Here is a 16,594-nt window from a genome sequence, read left to right as displayed (position 1 = left end):
CGTTCTTTTTAACTAATAAGATTGGGCTAGCGTAAGGGGAATTTGACTCTTGAATAATACCAAGTTTTAATAAATCTGCAACAAGGTCACGCACTAAGTCTCTTTCACTCATCGAAAGACGATAAGGACTGTACGTTGCCGACTGATCATCAGTTAATACAATTTTGATTTCTACACCCCTTATATAACCAAGTTCATTTAAATTTTCCAAACTATTGTACCATACTACTATGACTACATATGGTAAATTGTTAAATTTTCGTCCCAATTATTAATCGATTTTAGTTGATCTATCTTTTTGACCCACTTAATGGAACTCATGCCTATTAAATCAGGGGAGAACTCAGGAATACAATCAGAACGAATATTCTGATTGGGCAAAAGTGGACGAGATTTTTTAGTCAAAAGTTGCATTTTCCAGATTTTTAATTTTTTTATTTTGGCAACTCATTCATCTTGCAAGTAAAACAATCTAACTTTCTTTCTTGGTGGTGTGTGGCTTTTAGAAGATAAGGAACGTTTCCTTGACTCCCTTGGAGCCTTTTTGCTATATCTTCCATAATTAGCATCACTTTTTGACCCTGAACTTGAGGTAGAGGACGAAGAAGAAGAGCTGCGACACCTTTTATTTTTCTTGCCCATGATGTCATAATTTAAAAAAAAACACTTAATATTAACTTAAGCCACTAAATAATTCCTTAAAACACTAATGAGGTCTTGTAAGATAAAACAAACAAACACTGAAATCCAATAAGTCTCTTCGAATAAAGCGTTATAATCCCACCGCTGCTCTATTAATACCTTTAAATAAAATGCCCGAATCAAATACAAAAACTAATTATTATTCCCGGTATTTTGCAAACGAATCGATAGACTAACTCTTATATTATTTCTTTTTATAATCTTATAGACGCAAAACCTTCAAAAATATCCTTAATAGCATAACACTACGCCAGAGTAAAATTATATGGCCACTTCCGATGATCTAATAATAACTAATCATTGTATTAGTCATAAGAAGAATGCTTGTCTCAGCTATTTTCATGTAATTATAAATACGACTCCAGCCATTTATGAGTTAGTTCATAAATTGCTTCGCCGTGGATCGCATGTTTTGTAATTTCGTAAAAATAAAGTTATTTAAAAAGCTTAGTTGCGAATTACTGAGTAAAATTAGCGCAGTCGGTAGGATTCCTTTCGGTGTGCTCTCTGGATTTATCAGTGCTTTCTGGATTTTGGATTATCAGTGCTCTCTTAGTGGTGCTTATACCAGTGACCTTTAAAGTGCTACCTAAGCTCTAATGTGAAAGTGCCTACATGACCAAGACTGTGCACCCTTCTGTGTCAACGGATTAAGAAAGGAATCAGAAACAGATTCCGGCCTAAAGCTTTGGCTCCTGGTTGAAAATCGCTTTTTGGTACGCCACAACGACGCAACCAGTGAGACGTATTGGCTTGTGCTAGCGTCTACTACAAGCAGCAACCTACCCAAGCAGTTCATCTTCTTGGCAAAGCTACTGCCTGATACAGGAAGAAGACAAGAATAATAATTGTAAGTGATTTACTAAAATTTTAGGGCCAGCTGAAGATTTTCTCTTGACTCGACCTGATTTAGTAAATTGGGAAGAAATTAAACTAGCTCTAAGACAAAAATTTAGTGACCCAATTACTAGAAGTAACTTGCAACAACAATTAATATTTTTGAGTAAAAAGAATGAATCCACTCAAGATTACATACAAAAGCTCAAAGCATTAGTTACTAAAATAAATACAAAAATATGCACTGAAATTAATAATATTGAAGCAAGAACTATCTTAATCTCTCAAAATGAATTGACCGCAACACAAAATCTATTAGCCAATATTTCTAATGAACTAAGAACTTTATTAATAGTTCAAAATTAATAGTTCTTAAAATTTGGACAGTGCTATTGATATAATAACAAACTATGAAATTTTGACAAGTCAAGCTAATTTTAAAAATAGTTTTGTACATAATCATTCTCAAAATAGACACAATGCAAATCAAAATACTTCTCCAATCGATATTCCACGAATTATGACACCCAACCAAATCTCTAATCACCCAAGAATGTCAATATTCAATAGACAACAAAGTCAACCTCCTCCATTACCCCCAAGAATTCTCTTTAGACTACAATATCAACATCAATTTTTGAATTCTAATCAAAGGAATGTCCCAATTCCGCCCAGTAAACAACAATATCCACAACCCATGTCAGGAGTAAGTATCCAACCTAGGAGAAACCCTTCTCAAATAAGACCACCTCAACCTTTTCAAAAACTCTTTCAAAACCATTTTCAGGAAATAACGCATTTAGAAGATGAAAATAAAACTGATGTTAATTATGAAGGCAATGAAGAGTACTTCATTGACCCACAATTCGAACCATCTGAAGATCAACTTTCAAATAATGATTTCTATCAAGGAAACCCTTATAATGATTACTTTGCTGAAGAGACTTTAACAGAAAAATTAGAAAATTTTCAGTTACAAGCCTCGGGAACCAATCATGCTTGAATTTAAACACTTTTCAAGTCAATCAATTGCCTTATATCGAAATACCCAATTATAACATTCGATTTTTAATCGATACAGCATCTCTTCTCAGACCATCAATAGTTGAAAACTTATTCCCTGAATCAATTGTACCTTATATTTCTACCCTTCAAACTTGTGCTGGATCAAGGAAAGCCTCAGCTAAAGCTAAAATTCCATTACTTTTACCCTTTGGCATAAGCAAACACATAGACTTTGTCCTATATCCATTTCACGAATATTTCCATGGAATTTCAGGAGTAAAAGATCTTTGTAAACTAAATTTGAACATTGACTTAAAAAATCAGAAATTGAAGAATAATTACTTAGAAATTCCTTTTCAATATAGACAAAACTTCGATCAATACACAATCGAAATATTGCCTAAAACAATTCAAAAAGTAGTATTTAAAACAAACCTACCTAATGATTCAACTTGGATAATGCCTTATTTTTCTGACGAAAATATTGAAATTCAATCAACATTGATAACAGTTAATGACCATAAATATACAGTTGATATCCTTAATCAGTCGGATAAAACTTTCGCTTTTGAATGCAATATAAATGAAAATTTACCATTAGAACCAATTGAAATCAATAATTAGGAAGTAATAAATTTTGAAGAAATGCAACCACAAAAACTATATCAAGAAGGAAAAACTCTTGAATGCAGAGAATTAGAATCTCTAATAAGACATCAACATTTAAACCCGGAAGAACGCTTTTAGCTCTGTAAACTTCTAAAGAACTTTAGCCAAATTTTAACTAAACCCGGAGATTCTTTAACATCATCAAATCAAGTCAAACATGACGACAGATGAAATCCCAGTTCATTCCAAAAATTATAGATATCCATACATCCATAAGGAAGAAGTAAATAATCAAATAGAACAAATGTTAAGAGATAAAATAATACAACCCTCTAGCTCTCCCTGGAGTTCACCTGTATGGATTGTACCAAAAAAGATGGACGCATCTGGCAAAAGAAAATGGAGACTTGTGATCGATTATAGAAAATTAAATGAGAAAACAATCGATGATCGCTATCCATTGCCAAACGTAACGGATATTCTAGACAAACTAGGAAGATGTCAATATTTTACGACCATTGACCTAACAAGTGGATTTCACCAAATTGAAATGGACAAAAATAGTATTCCTAAAACGGCATTCAACGTAGAACATGGACATTATGAATTCCTAAGAATGCCCTTTGGCCTCAATAATGCTCCTTCGACATTTCAAAGAGCTATAGAAAATGTTTTAAGAGGATTACTAGGAAAACAATGCTTAGTATATATGGACGATATTATTGTCTATTCGATCTCACTTCAAGAACATATCGATGCCCTACGATGAGTATTCAAATGTCTAATATCATTTAATATGAAAATTCAATTAGATAAATGTGAATTCCTACGTAAAACTGTAGAATTTTTAGGACACGTCGTAACACCAGACGGCATTAAGCCAAACCCAAAGAAAGTCGAAGCAATAAAAAATTTCAAGATTCCAAATACCACAAAGGAAATAAAATCTTTTTTAGGACTTATCGGATACTACAGGAAATTCATTAAGAATTTTGCTAAAATCACAAAACCCCTAACTCACTGTCTAAAGAAAAATGTTAAAATAATTCATGATAAACCTTTTGTAGAAGCATTTAACCTTTGTAAAGCCATTTTAATGAATGATCCTATACTTCAACATCCTAACTTTGAAAAGCCATTCGTCCTGACTACAGACGCCACCTAAAGATGGCGCTGTATAGTTAATCGGTTGCGTTCAGGACCGCTCCTCAAATATGTCTAAAATATATTGTCCCCAAGTTTTTAAAATTATTCCTCTGCATCGCAAAGACAAAGACAAAAAAACTTTAAGGTTTACTTTATCCAGTGGTTGTGAAGTTTTCAGTAAAAGTTGCTAATTTGGTGCTGAATTTAAGCTTGTCAAAACTACAAATATGGGTCTGTCATCGGCCGATCTTCGGGAGATTAAATCGACGATTATGGCCACCTTCAATGACAAATTTCTCCAAGAGATAGCTGACAAGGTGGCTAGGATCGTTGAGAACAAATTCGAAGAAAGATTTAAGGTGCAGAATGACAGAATAACATCCCTGGAAGCAAAACTTAAAAATCTAGAAGGGGAATATCAACAAGTAAAAGACAACATGGATTCCCAAGAACAGTCTCTGCGCAGTCTCAACATACGTATTTTTGGTGTTAAGGCTCAAGAAAGCGAAGATGTACGTGCTACAGTTCAAGACCTCTTTACTAGAAAATTAAAATGTAATATTCAGAATTCCGACATCAAAAAATGCTATCGCGTACCATCTAAAAACCTTAACGATAGACCACCGGCGATCTTAGTTCAGTTCACAAATGACGCTGCGCGTGTGTCCATTTTCAAATCGCGTAAATATTTAAATAAAAGTGGTATCCAAATTAAGGAAGACCTTACAAGGCTCCGTTTAGCCTTGTTAAATAATGCAGTAAATCAATTCGGGAAAACAAATGTATGGACCCTTAATGGGAACATATATGTGAAGTGTGGTGGTTCTGTGCACAGAATTAGCAACGAAATAGAATTATCCGGATTAAAAAATAGTGAATAAACCGATTGTGTTTAACACCGAATTGTAAGTACTTTTTGATGTGTTTTCTTTTATTGTCATTTGCACACTATATTTCTGAAGAAAAAAAGAAATTAATGAATAAACAAGAATATAATTTTTGTAATTAGGATTAGGTAAGGGTAGGAAAAGTTAGATTTTTTCTGCTGTTTTTCAATATGTTAAATACATATTTAAAATATTCTGTGGGGTTGTTTTGGTGTTGTTATAATTTCGTTTTTAATATTTGGGTTGGTCTACTAGGATAATTTTCTTTCTTTTAAACTGTTGTTAAAAGGTATTGCCATTTTAAGGGGTATGAATTTATACAGGGTGTCTCACGACGAATAGACGCGATCGATATTTCGGAAACTAATTTTTCAAAAATTTTGAAAATTTGGCAACGTAGCACAGATGATAGGGGCTACACAACTAAAATATTTTGACAGTTGTGACGTTTCCGGTTATACCGGAAGTAGGTGTCAACTTCGTTATTTTAAATGGAACGCCCTATATATTTTTACATTTTTGGCTTTTACGTAAAATTCTAAGTATATTTTGTGTATAATGTCCTATACCTAAGTGTAACCGTTTTTCACATATTTTTAATTTCATGTGAAAAACTATGTTTGTAAGCCCTAACATAATTACCGATTACTCCCTTTTAGTAGCCTTTATTTATTGGTTAGTTTTGGTTTTATTTTAGAGGAAGGACCACTTTAAAAGACTATTTTATTATTTGGCTAAAAAAAAGATACAGGGGGGTCAAAAACTTGCATTAAAAATGAAAATGAAAAAATCAATAAAAGTCAATTTTTTTAAATGGAAACCCCCTATTTTTATAATTTTTTCATAAAGATAATTAAAAATAAGGTTAACTTTGTATAAGGTTATCTAGTCCAAAAATGGATATTTTCCAAAATATTGGCAGTTTAAATTTGGCCTAAATTTAAAAGCCGTATAGTAACACGGCTCAAGGATTGTTGATTAGTTGGGCATGACGGTTGTCATAGTAACCGCTAGAAGCGGCAGTAAGACAATGGATTATATGCATTCAATTTATAAGTTACTTGCTATTTAAGTTTTCTTCGTAAAAGTGTAATTTAATTAAAAAGTGTACATTTCTGTTATAATCCATTATCTTACTGCCGCTTCTAGCGGTTACTATGACAACCGTCATGCCCAACTAATCAACAATCCTTGAGCCGTGTTACTATACGGCTTTTAAATTTAGGCCAAATTTAAACTGCCAATATTTCGGAAACTATCCATTTTTGGACTAGATAACCTTATACAAAGTTAACCTTATTTTTAATTATCTTTATGAAAAAATTATAAAAATAGGGGGTTTCCATTTAAAAAAATTGACTTTTATTGATTTTTTCATTTTAATTTTTAATGCAAGTTTTTGACCCCCCTGTATCTTTTTTTTAGCCAAATATTAAAATAGTCTTTTAAAGTGGTCCTTCCTCTAAAATAAAACCAAAACTAACCAATAAATAAAGGCTACTAAAAGGGAGTAATCGGTATTTATGTTAGGGCTTATAAACATAGTTTTTCACATGAAATTAAAAATATGTCAAAAACGGTTACACTTAGGTATAGGAAATTATACACAAAATATACTTAGAATTTCACGTAAAAGCCAAAAATGTAAAAATATATAGGGTGTTCCATTTAAAATAACGAAGTTGACACCTACTTCCGGTATAACCGGAAACGTCACAACTGTCAAAATATTTTAGTTGTGTAGCCCCTATCGACTGTGCTACGTTGCCAAATTTTCAAAATTTTTGAAAAATTATTTTCCGAGATATCGATCGCGTCTATTCGTCGTGAGACACCCTGTATATCTGGAGTGGTTGTATATATGCGTACCGGTGCTTTGCTGTGTTATTGTTTTGAAGATGCAGGGTTTTATATTAATTGGTTATGGCAGGATTGGTGCTGCAGTTGTGGTCGGGGGAGCTTGGGGAGGGGTACGGGGGGCTAAAACTAAAATTAATTGTATAGATTATTGCTAATGATCTCAGTAGTGTGCGTGTATCGGATAATCAAAATATCATGCAGGATTTGGTAGGTAATTTTATGGGAAACCTATCGGTGGGTCACTTAAATATTAGGTCAATGAATACAGGATTTGACGAATTTTCTTGGTATATGTCACAGTATCCTTTTGATTTTCTTGCCCTTACGGAAACCTGGCTAGATAAAAACTGTGAAACCCAATGTTTCAATTTGCCAGGATATAAGTTAATAAGACAAGACAGAGAGGGCCGTGGTGGAGGAATTGCACTATATATAAAAAATTCTGTAACATTTAACAACTTAAATTTGGCTTTTAATAATTTGGAAGTATTGGGCATATCATTCTCAATTAAAAAACGATCTTTCGCCCTTATTACGATATATCGTGCACCTGCCAATAGCATACCAGCTTTTTTAGATAACTTGGAGGATCTTTTTAGGTTAACGTTAAGTTTCGATTACGTAATTATAACAGGCGACTTCAATATTGATTTTTTAAAACAAAATACATATTCAAATAGATTAAAATTTATTTTAGAATATTTCAATGTTTTACAGCGTATTACAGAACCAACAAGAATTAACATGAACACTGGTGATGGTACCCTTATTGATTATATAATTTGCAGTAATGATTTGGTGTCATTAAACTCAGAGTCGCTTGCCATAGCAGAAACAATCACGGATCATAATCTGATTTATTCAATATTTCAATATGATAACATAAAGGTTAAAAAAAAATCTATGACTTTCAGAGTTTATAACAACATAAATATGGAAAATTTTATAAACGATGGTTTGCTTATAAATTGGGATCAGATGTACCGCCTTATAGATATTAATGACAAAGTGCAGTTTTTTAATGAACATATTTTACAGCTTTTAAATACACATGCTCCGACTAAAAATAAAATTATTAAAGAGAAAATATACTGTCCATGGATAACCGAAAATATAAAAACTCTTATCAAATTACGTGATCGTGCTCATAAAAAATATCTGAAAAGTAAATCTCAGCCTCATTTTGAATATTATAAACAGCTAAGAAACTACACAAAACATGCTATAATACGAGAAAAAATAACATTTTTTAATCAATTATCAAACAAAAAAGGACAAGAATTTTGGAGAATAGCAGATAAACTATTCTTAACTAAAGGAAAAAGATATCAAAACGAGCTACCTACTAACATATCAAATCCAACAGATATTGGCAATTTTTTTAATACTGTTTCCACCCTACCTGATACTACAAGTAAAGAATGTATTGAATTTTATCAAAATAATACCATAAATAATGTAGAACTTAATTTCCAGCTTTTGGACCAAGACAATATGATTAAAATAATCTCGACTATTAAATCAAATGCAACGGGAATCGATGGTATTTCTATAAAAGATATAAAATTGTGTTTGCCTTTTTGCTTAAGTCCTTTATTGCATATTATTAACGAATGTATTCTTCAACAAAAGTCTCCAAATGTGTGGAAAAGGGCAATTATTAAACCCATTCCAAAAAATTCAAATCCAAAAGAGCATAAAGATCTCAGACCAATTAGTATTCTACCAGCATCATCTAAAATTCTGGAAAAACATATTTTTAATCAAATTTCAAATTTTGTTGATAAACATAAAATTATCCCCGATTGTCAATCCGGTTTCAGAAAAAACTTTAGCACGTCTACAAGTTTGGTTGGTATTTTAAATGATATTAGGGTAAATGAGGAGAATGGTCAGCCAACATGTATGGCCTTATTGGACTTTAGTAGGGCTTTTGACACGATTAACCATGAAATGTTATTGGCAAAATTAAAATATATTGGTATTTCAGAGAGCGGTGTAAATTTTTTCAAGGATTATTTGCGTAATAGAGACAGTTGTGTTATGGTGGTTCGGCAGTCTGAAAAGCATTACTCAGAATTTACACCTTTTAACCAGGGAGTACCTCAAGGCTCTATAGTATCGCCGTTACTTTTCTCTATTTACGTGGCTGATATGTACAAAGTAATAAAACACGCCACTTTGCAACAATATGCCGATGATTCCCAAGTTTATATTCCAATTCACCTTAATAATATAAATCTATTCTATCAAAATTTTAATAGTGATTTAATTAGTCTACATAAATACGCAGAAAATCATAATCTTAAGCTTAATGCCACAAAATCTAAAATTCTTATTATGTGTTCCAACTTTAATATAAGGCAAAGGCTCGAACACAACTTATCCTTAAATCCTATATCTATTGATAATACTTCAATTCCTGTTGTTTCCGAGGCAAAAAATTTAGGCGTTATATTTGACAGCTCTCTCTCTTTTGAATTACACATTAAAAATAAAACGAAAACTGCTTATTTACGTTTAAAAAAACTTTTTAAGTTTAAGCGAAATTTATCGGCAAAACAAAAGTACTTATTGTGCGACAGTCTTATTTTGTCATTGTTTGATTATGGTGACGTAGTCTATGGAAATTCTTTATCTTCACAAAATAAAAAAATTATACAAAAAGTCCAAAGTTCCTGCATGAGATTCTCTTATAGTATCCCCTACAGAAACCATATATCGCCTTATCTCAATAATAATAAAATATTAAATATGAACAATAGAAGAAAGCTACATATGTATAATTTTGTATATCGCATAGTAAATAATAATCAACCATTTAATTTAAGAAGTCAGTTTCAAGAATTCGAACATGCGCATGCCACACGAAATAACGTTTTTATCGTACCATTGCATAGAAGCGCAGCATTTCAACGTTCTTTTAAGTATGTATACTCTATTTCAGAAGTGTATAGAGCAATAAACTGGGGAATTCCGTTCTGTTTGGCTACATTTCGTGGTAGTTCATAGGCGCAGGTACTTATAATATTTATGAATTTAATTTTACGGATTAAATGCCTTTATTTTGAAAGAGATTAAATACTAAATAAATACTTTTAATCCTTTTGTATAGGTACCTATCTTTTAACGCTTTGTATCAAATGAAAAAATGGGGTCAGGTAATATATACAGACTATAAATACTTTTAAATCATATTTTAAACGTTAGTAGTCACTGCTACGCTGTAGTGTAATCACAATATTATTATCCCAATATTTAAAAAATGGAGGTATTCAGTCCAACGAAAAGATGTACTAAAAATTCTCCACTATCGCTGAGTGAAAAAGTTATTATTTTAAATGTACATGATTGCATAAAACACGATTACCCTAGTTTTACTGTGCAAGAAATTGTTGAAAAATGTTCTCGAATGAGTGGAATTGGAAAGTCCACCATTTTCAAATTGTTGCGGGAAAGAAAAGTAGCAGGTCAAGTGGAATCTCCCAAGCAAAAGCCAGGACGACCTACAAAAGTCCTTGATGAAAATGCTAAATGTATAATTCGAAGAAAAGTTCACTCTTTTTATTTTAAAAAGGAAATACCCACCCTAGACAAAATTTTAATGGAGCTTGGCCGAGATGACAGTATTTCGTTGATAAGTAGAAAACTTTTATGGAAAACTTTAAAAAATATGGATTTTGCCTGGGAAAAGCATAACCGCAAAGCACTTTTACTGGAGAGCGACGAAATTGTTTGTTGGAGACGACAATACTTGAGAAGTATCAAGCAGTACCGCAGGGAGCAAAAGAAAGTTTTTTATCTTGATGAGACGTGGATCAACGAAGGTTATATAGTCCAAAAAATGTGGCAAGACAAAAATATAACCAGTGCTCGCCAAGCTTTCATAGAAGGCCTGTCTACGTGTATTAAAGTACATTCGGGAAAAGGAAAAAGACTTATAATCACACATATTGGAAGCGAAGAGGGATTTTTAAAAGAAGGTCTGCTAACCTTTGAGTCGACTCGCACAGGAGATTACCATGAAGACATGAACTCAGACGTTTTCGAGGACTATTTTGGTGAAATGATAAAATTTCTTCCGGCTAATTCGGTGGTGGTTATGGATAACGCAAGCTATCATTCACGGCGAATAGAGAAGACGCCAACTTCAAGTTGGAGAAAGCAAGAAACTATCGATTGGCTGACTGCAAAAGGTATTGCGTTTGAAGCAAATTTGATAAAAAAAGAACTGCTGGCAATAGCAAACTTACACAAAACTCGTTTCATGAAATACGCCGTGGAAGATATAGCCGAAAAATATAATTTAAAGATCAATTGACTTACCTTAAGGAAAATTGATCGGAATTATATGAGTATTGCCGTTCGAAGAATTACAATAATTACACTTGTAGTACCAATTTTTTCTGAGCTCTGCAGCACGAATTTTAAAGCAAATTCCCTCCGCCCCTGGGTCTCCGGTTCCCTGCCGATGCCGCTCGATCACTCGCATTACTCATTACAATTTTTTTTTTAAGAGCAAGATCTAGATCTGGTAGGGAAGGGTAAAGGGAGGGATTGTAATTCTTCGAACGGCAATACTCATATAATTCCGATCAATTTTCCTTAAGGTAAGTCAATTGATCTTTAAATTATATTTCGTATTGCCGTTCTCAAATTACAATAATTACACTTGTAGATGTTTAAAGAGAAATAAGATCTAGATCCACGTGATGTCAGAATGTAAGAGGTTTTGGATAACATCACATAACCAAAAAATAGAAAAATAAAGATCTAGAATAACGTATTTTATTAAAGAAGAACATATATATAGTATATATAATAAACAAATTTTATAATAATATCATATTAATACAAAAAAAACTATTTTTTAAATCTTTTTACACGTTTATACTTTTATTAAGTATGCTTCTAGCAAATAATGTAGAATCAGAACTCAAAGGGCGATTATAAAAAGTGTTAAATGTGTTACTTTTTTGGGTCCATCCAGCGGCCTTCCTAATCACTTCTATCGAAACTCCAGCCCTATAGGCTGCCGAAGTCGCGGCGTGTCTTGTGCTGTGACTGGAAAAATAATTTATATCCACTCCGCTTTCAGATAATGTATTCTTAATCCATTTACTAATTCTTTGTGTGGTTGCTGGATGAACAGGCTTAGCATAAGTTAAAATTAACCAATCGTCTTCGTTAGACCTGTGAGTCTGGGTTCTTTGTATATATTCATCAATTACTGAGGCTAAACATAGTGAAGGATTTTCAGAAAAGTATGGAACAACCAGCAAAGGTTGACAATTATTACGACTTGATGTCTTTATTAAATCTGGAATTTTAATTTCTAGCCTATCGCTAAAATGAGCAATATTTTTAATTCTAATTTTAGACAATGTCTGTATTCTATGTCCCGTTACTAAAGCAAGTAAAGTTACTAGTTTACAGGTCAATTTTGGCATAGGTACCTCCGGTAGAGGGTATATTTTTGCTAAATAGTCTAGAGCTAAAGAAGGGTCCCACGTTATTTGATATTTAGGTTGAGGAGGTTTCTGTCTATATATTCCTTTTAAAAACCGTTTGAAAAAGATTTTTTCTTTATCTATCGATGAAAAAACAAAAGATAAAGCGGAATATTGTGAATTTAAGGTAGAGTATGATGCTCCTGTATTATATTGTTCCGTTAAAAATAAAAACAACGTGTCTAACGAATACTTATATGGAGATTTTGATTGTGACATACAAAAACTCCACCACTTACGATAATAAATATTGTATTGAGTAAATGTACTTGGCGCCAGAGAAGATATGATAGGTGAGATACCTAATAGCGGAATTCCTCTACGGAGGAAAGCCTGCCTGACAAAATCCCGGCCTCCAGGGTAAGATGACGCCACAAAGGATGTTTCTGCCTGAAAGGGGAAATTAATAAGGTTTCACTTGGTTGAAAAACTAAAGATTTATTTAACAGTAATCTTTGATATAGAGCATACCACGGTTGAGAATTCCATCGAGGAACTACTAAAATACCTTGAGCTTTCTCATCAATTATTTTTCTTAAACATTTAGTAATTAAGCAAAAAGGTGGAAAAGCATAAAAAAAAATCTTTTTGCCATGGAAAGGTAAAAGCATCCACTGTTAAGGAATTCGGATCAGGTTTCCATGAAATATAGCGGTTGCATTTCGTATTTAATTTTGTTGCAAATAGATCTATGCTTGGTGTTCCGAACTTAGAACAGATAATGGAGAAAACCTTAGAATTTAAAGAATATTCTGTGTCAATATTTTGTAACCGAGATGCCCTATCCGCAAAAACATTTTCTTTAGTATTTATATAGGAAGCAAAAATGTAAATATTTCGGTCTTCACACCATGTCCACAACTCTCTGGCAATATTGTTCAATTTTTTGAATCTTACACTCCCCATGCGGTTAATGCAGGATACAGCCGTTGTATTGTCAACACGAAGAAGTATGTAACAATTAGCGAGATGTTGGGCAAATGATTTTACCGCATTTAACGCGGCAACCAATTCTAAATAGTTAATGTGGTGTGAGGCTTCAAAAGAATTCCAAAAACCATTTATTGATTGATCCTTGCAAAATGCGCCCCAACCAGTCGGAGATGCGTCGGAAAAAATTTCTAAATCGTAATTTTTACTTGGTAAAATTGGCATTCCCTTATTAAGCGAAAGACATTGTATCCACCATTTTAAATCAGTTTTCATATAATCTGAGACTACCAATTTCCGTTTATAATTTTGGTTATTACGTTGTAAGGCTATACATTTTTCCCGTTCCAAAATCTTTAAATAGACCCAGCCATAGGGACACGCTGGGCACGCGGCTATCAATTTTCCTATGAGTTCTGCCAATGTTTGTATAGAAATTATAGTTTTATTTAATGTTTGAGAAATAAGTTCTAACAAAAGAGTTACTTTTTGTTGCGGTAAGGATAATAATAATTTTCGAGAATCATATAAAAACCCCAAATATTTGCATTTTTGCGTTGGAGTAAAACAACTCTTTTTCATATTTATAATAAATCCTAAAGAAACTAAAATATTTTTTGTAAACTGGGAATCAGTGATTGCTGCCTGCTCTGACTTACTAATAATAATTATGTCATCAAGAAAGATCACGCATACGATACCGTGACTTCGAAGATATCGTAAGACTGGTTTAAACATTTTTGTGAATATGTATGGAGCAGTACTGAGTCCAAAGGGAAGACAGTTAAATCTATAATATATGTTATTGTTTATAAAAGACAGATATTTTCTATGTTTCCAATAAATTGAGATTAAAAAATATGCGTCTTTAAGGTCTATTGTGGTAAAAAAACAATCTTTAAATATTAAGTGTAATACTGTCCTATAATCCTCCATTTTAAAATGGGAAGGCCTCAAGAAGGTATTTAATTTTTTTAAATTTAAGATAAATCTAGAACTACCATCTGGTTTTGGCACAAGAAAATATGAGGAAATAAACTGATTAACTTGCGGACTTGTAGCAGAGATTGCACCTATAGCTATTAATTTAGATAAACTGTTCTCCAACTCTTTTGCGTTACCTGGGTTTAAATCTGGGTTTGGTATGTGTAATTGAACTGGCTTTTTTATAAAAGGCAGTTTATAGCCTTTAAGACATTGCAGTATAGCCTTTTCACGAGTAAGCAGTGACCATTGATCAATGTACTGAGATAAACGACCGGCAGTCACCTGTGATCATGATGGCTGTGCAACGGCGGTCAGGTCCTCCTCCATTGTTATAGTTGATGTTTCCCTCGATTCAAATACACGACTGGCCTCGACAACTGATGATTCCCCCTCTAATGTTGGTATTGCCGTTTCCGTGGGTTGTGCCTCCCCTCCTCCTCCTTTCTGTAACGAGGTTTCACCGAACGTTGGCGGTACTGAAAAAACTGTGAATTTCTTCTTGAAGATCCAGCAGCCTGTTTCGATGATAAAGGGCGACGAGATGAAGTGGGAACTGTAGTTCCTGTACGAATAATCTTAGGCTTCTTTTTTATAGACGCGCCAAGTTTCTTTGCTTCAGAAGAGCACTTTAGTTTTTCAGTGAAATTCTGTCCAAAAAGGAAAGAATCTATAGAGCAAGTTTCCAAAACATCTTTGACGGCGTCGTCCAAACATGGAACCATTAAGTAACGTCTATGTTTTGATAAAGAATGAAAAGCATCGGCCACAAGTTTCATTGGATCTCCTAACTTCTCCAACTCCTCGTGGGAAGAAGATGGCGTTTCTGATTTTTTAAGCTTTTCATAAGTAATATTTAATGGAACAGCTAGTGCACTTATAGCTGCTGCTAATTGGCTCTGAAGCTTTGATAAGAACATATCCTGTCTTAATATTGCAGATGTAACACAAGATTTGATTTCCGGATTTATCTCTGGTGGTTTCAGAGCCTCACATCCTTTTAAAATTGGATATTGTTCTAGAGTAATCTTACGTCCTTCTGCATCCAGACCCTTTGAAAGAAAAACTGAGAGTAATTCCGAAATATCGGAATGTACCTCTGGTCCTAAATTTTCCGGAGTTTTCTTTTCCAGTAAAGCCCATAAACCGTTAGGTGGCTGCACCTGACCCGCTTTTGAAAGAGTGGCAAGGGGACAGGTCATTTCGGCGTCTTCATCGTCACTTTGAGACCCAATCGAAACATCCGAGTCGCCTATGGATAAATAAATTTGTAAGAATTTATTGACGCCTTCTCTAATTAAAAAATGTATAACCAAGATAAGGCGAAATGTTTACGAATAAGCGATAGCGCGACGTGGCCGGCTTCGCTATGCAACTCGATATTTTTATGATATTATGTTCATTGAAACTTCACAAAAAATTTGAGTATAATTCAGTGGGTTTATAATAAGAAAACAAAACATTCCTGTGGGAAAATTGTTTTCATGCAAACTAACAAAAAAAGGATGAAAATGCACAAAGTTTTGTATTTATTCCAGTGGGGAATATTAGGAAAACAAAAATACCAGTGGGTAAATTGTTTTCAGGCAAACAAAATAATAAAGGGGGATCAAACTGCACAAAAAATTTTATATATTCCAGTGGGAATATTACGAAAACAAAAATACCAGTGGGCAAATTGTTTTCATGCAAATAATTGTGTTGTATATTTGCAGCAGTTCATTATTTCTAATACGTATGTTGTGACAAATTCTAAAAAAAAAAAAATATTAAGAGACTATCTACTTACTTGATTCCTCCAACAATTCTTGCAGTAATTCCTGCAACTTTCTCTTCTTGGATTTGCGATTTTCCGCCATTTTCACCACTTTTACACGTAAACGAAAAAACCCGTCGTCGCAGAGCACACGAAAAAATTGTAATAAGTAATGCGAGTGATCGAGCGGCATCGGCAGGGAACCGGAGACCCAGGGGCGGAGGGAATTTGCTTTAAAATTCGTGCTGCAGAGCTCAGAAAAAATTGGTACTACAAGTGTAATTATTGTAATTTGAGAACGGCAATACGAAATATAATATAACTGTACTGCGCTTACCGCCATATTATTGCGAACTAAATCCTATAGA

At 33.3% G+C, this 16,594-nt stretch overlaps 2 protein-coding genes across 3 annotated transcripts in view; one reads left to right on the top strand and one right to left on the bottom strand.

Moving 5' to 3' along the window:
* LOC126739056 (uncharacterized) overlaps positions 1-16,594 on the top strand; it is a 782,471-nt gene that overhangs the window by 752,709 nt on the left and 13,168 nt on the right. The gene's annotated exons all lie outside the window — the stretch shown is intronic.
* Positions 14,866-16,368, bottom strand: LOC126739055 (uncharacterized). The gene is made up of 2 exons (XM_050444576.1): positions 16,260-16,368; positions 14,866-15,722 (listed from the first exon to the last, which is right to left on the bottom strand). Exons 1-2 carry the CDS (start codon positions 16,327-16,329, stop codon positions 14,866-14,868), a joined length of 927 nt encoding a protein of 308 aa, XP_050300533.1. The 5' UTR covers positions 16,330-16,368.

Source organism: Anthonomus grandis, chromosome 8 (assembly GCF_022605725.1).
Source record: "Anthonomus grandis grandis chromosome 8, icAntGran1.3, whole genome shotgun sequence".
Lineage (NCBI taxonomy): Eukaryota > Metazoa > Arthropoda > Insecta > Coleoptera > Curculionidae > Anthonomus > Anthonomus grandis.
Note: the sequence above shows the minus strand (reverse complement) of the source record. Positions and strands in the feature narration are given on the sequence as shown.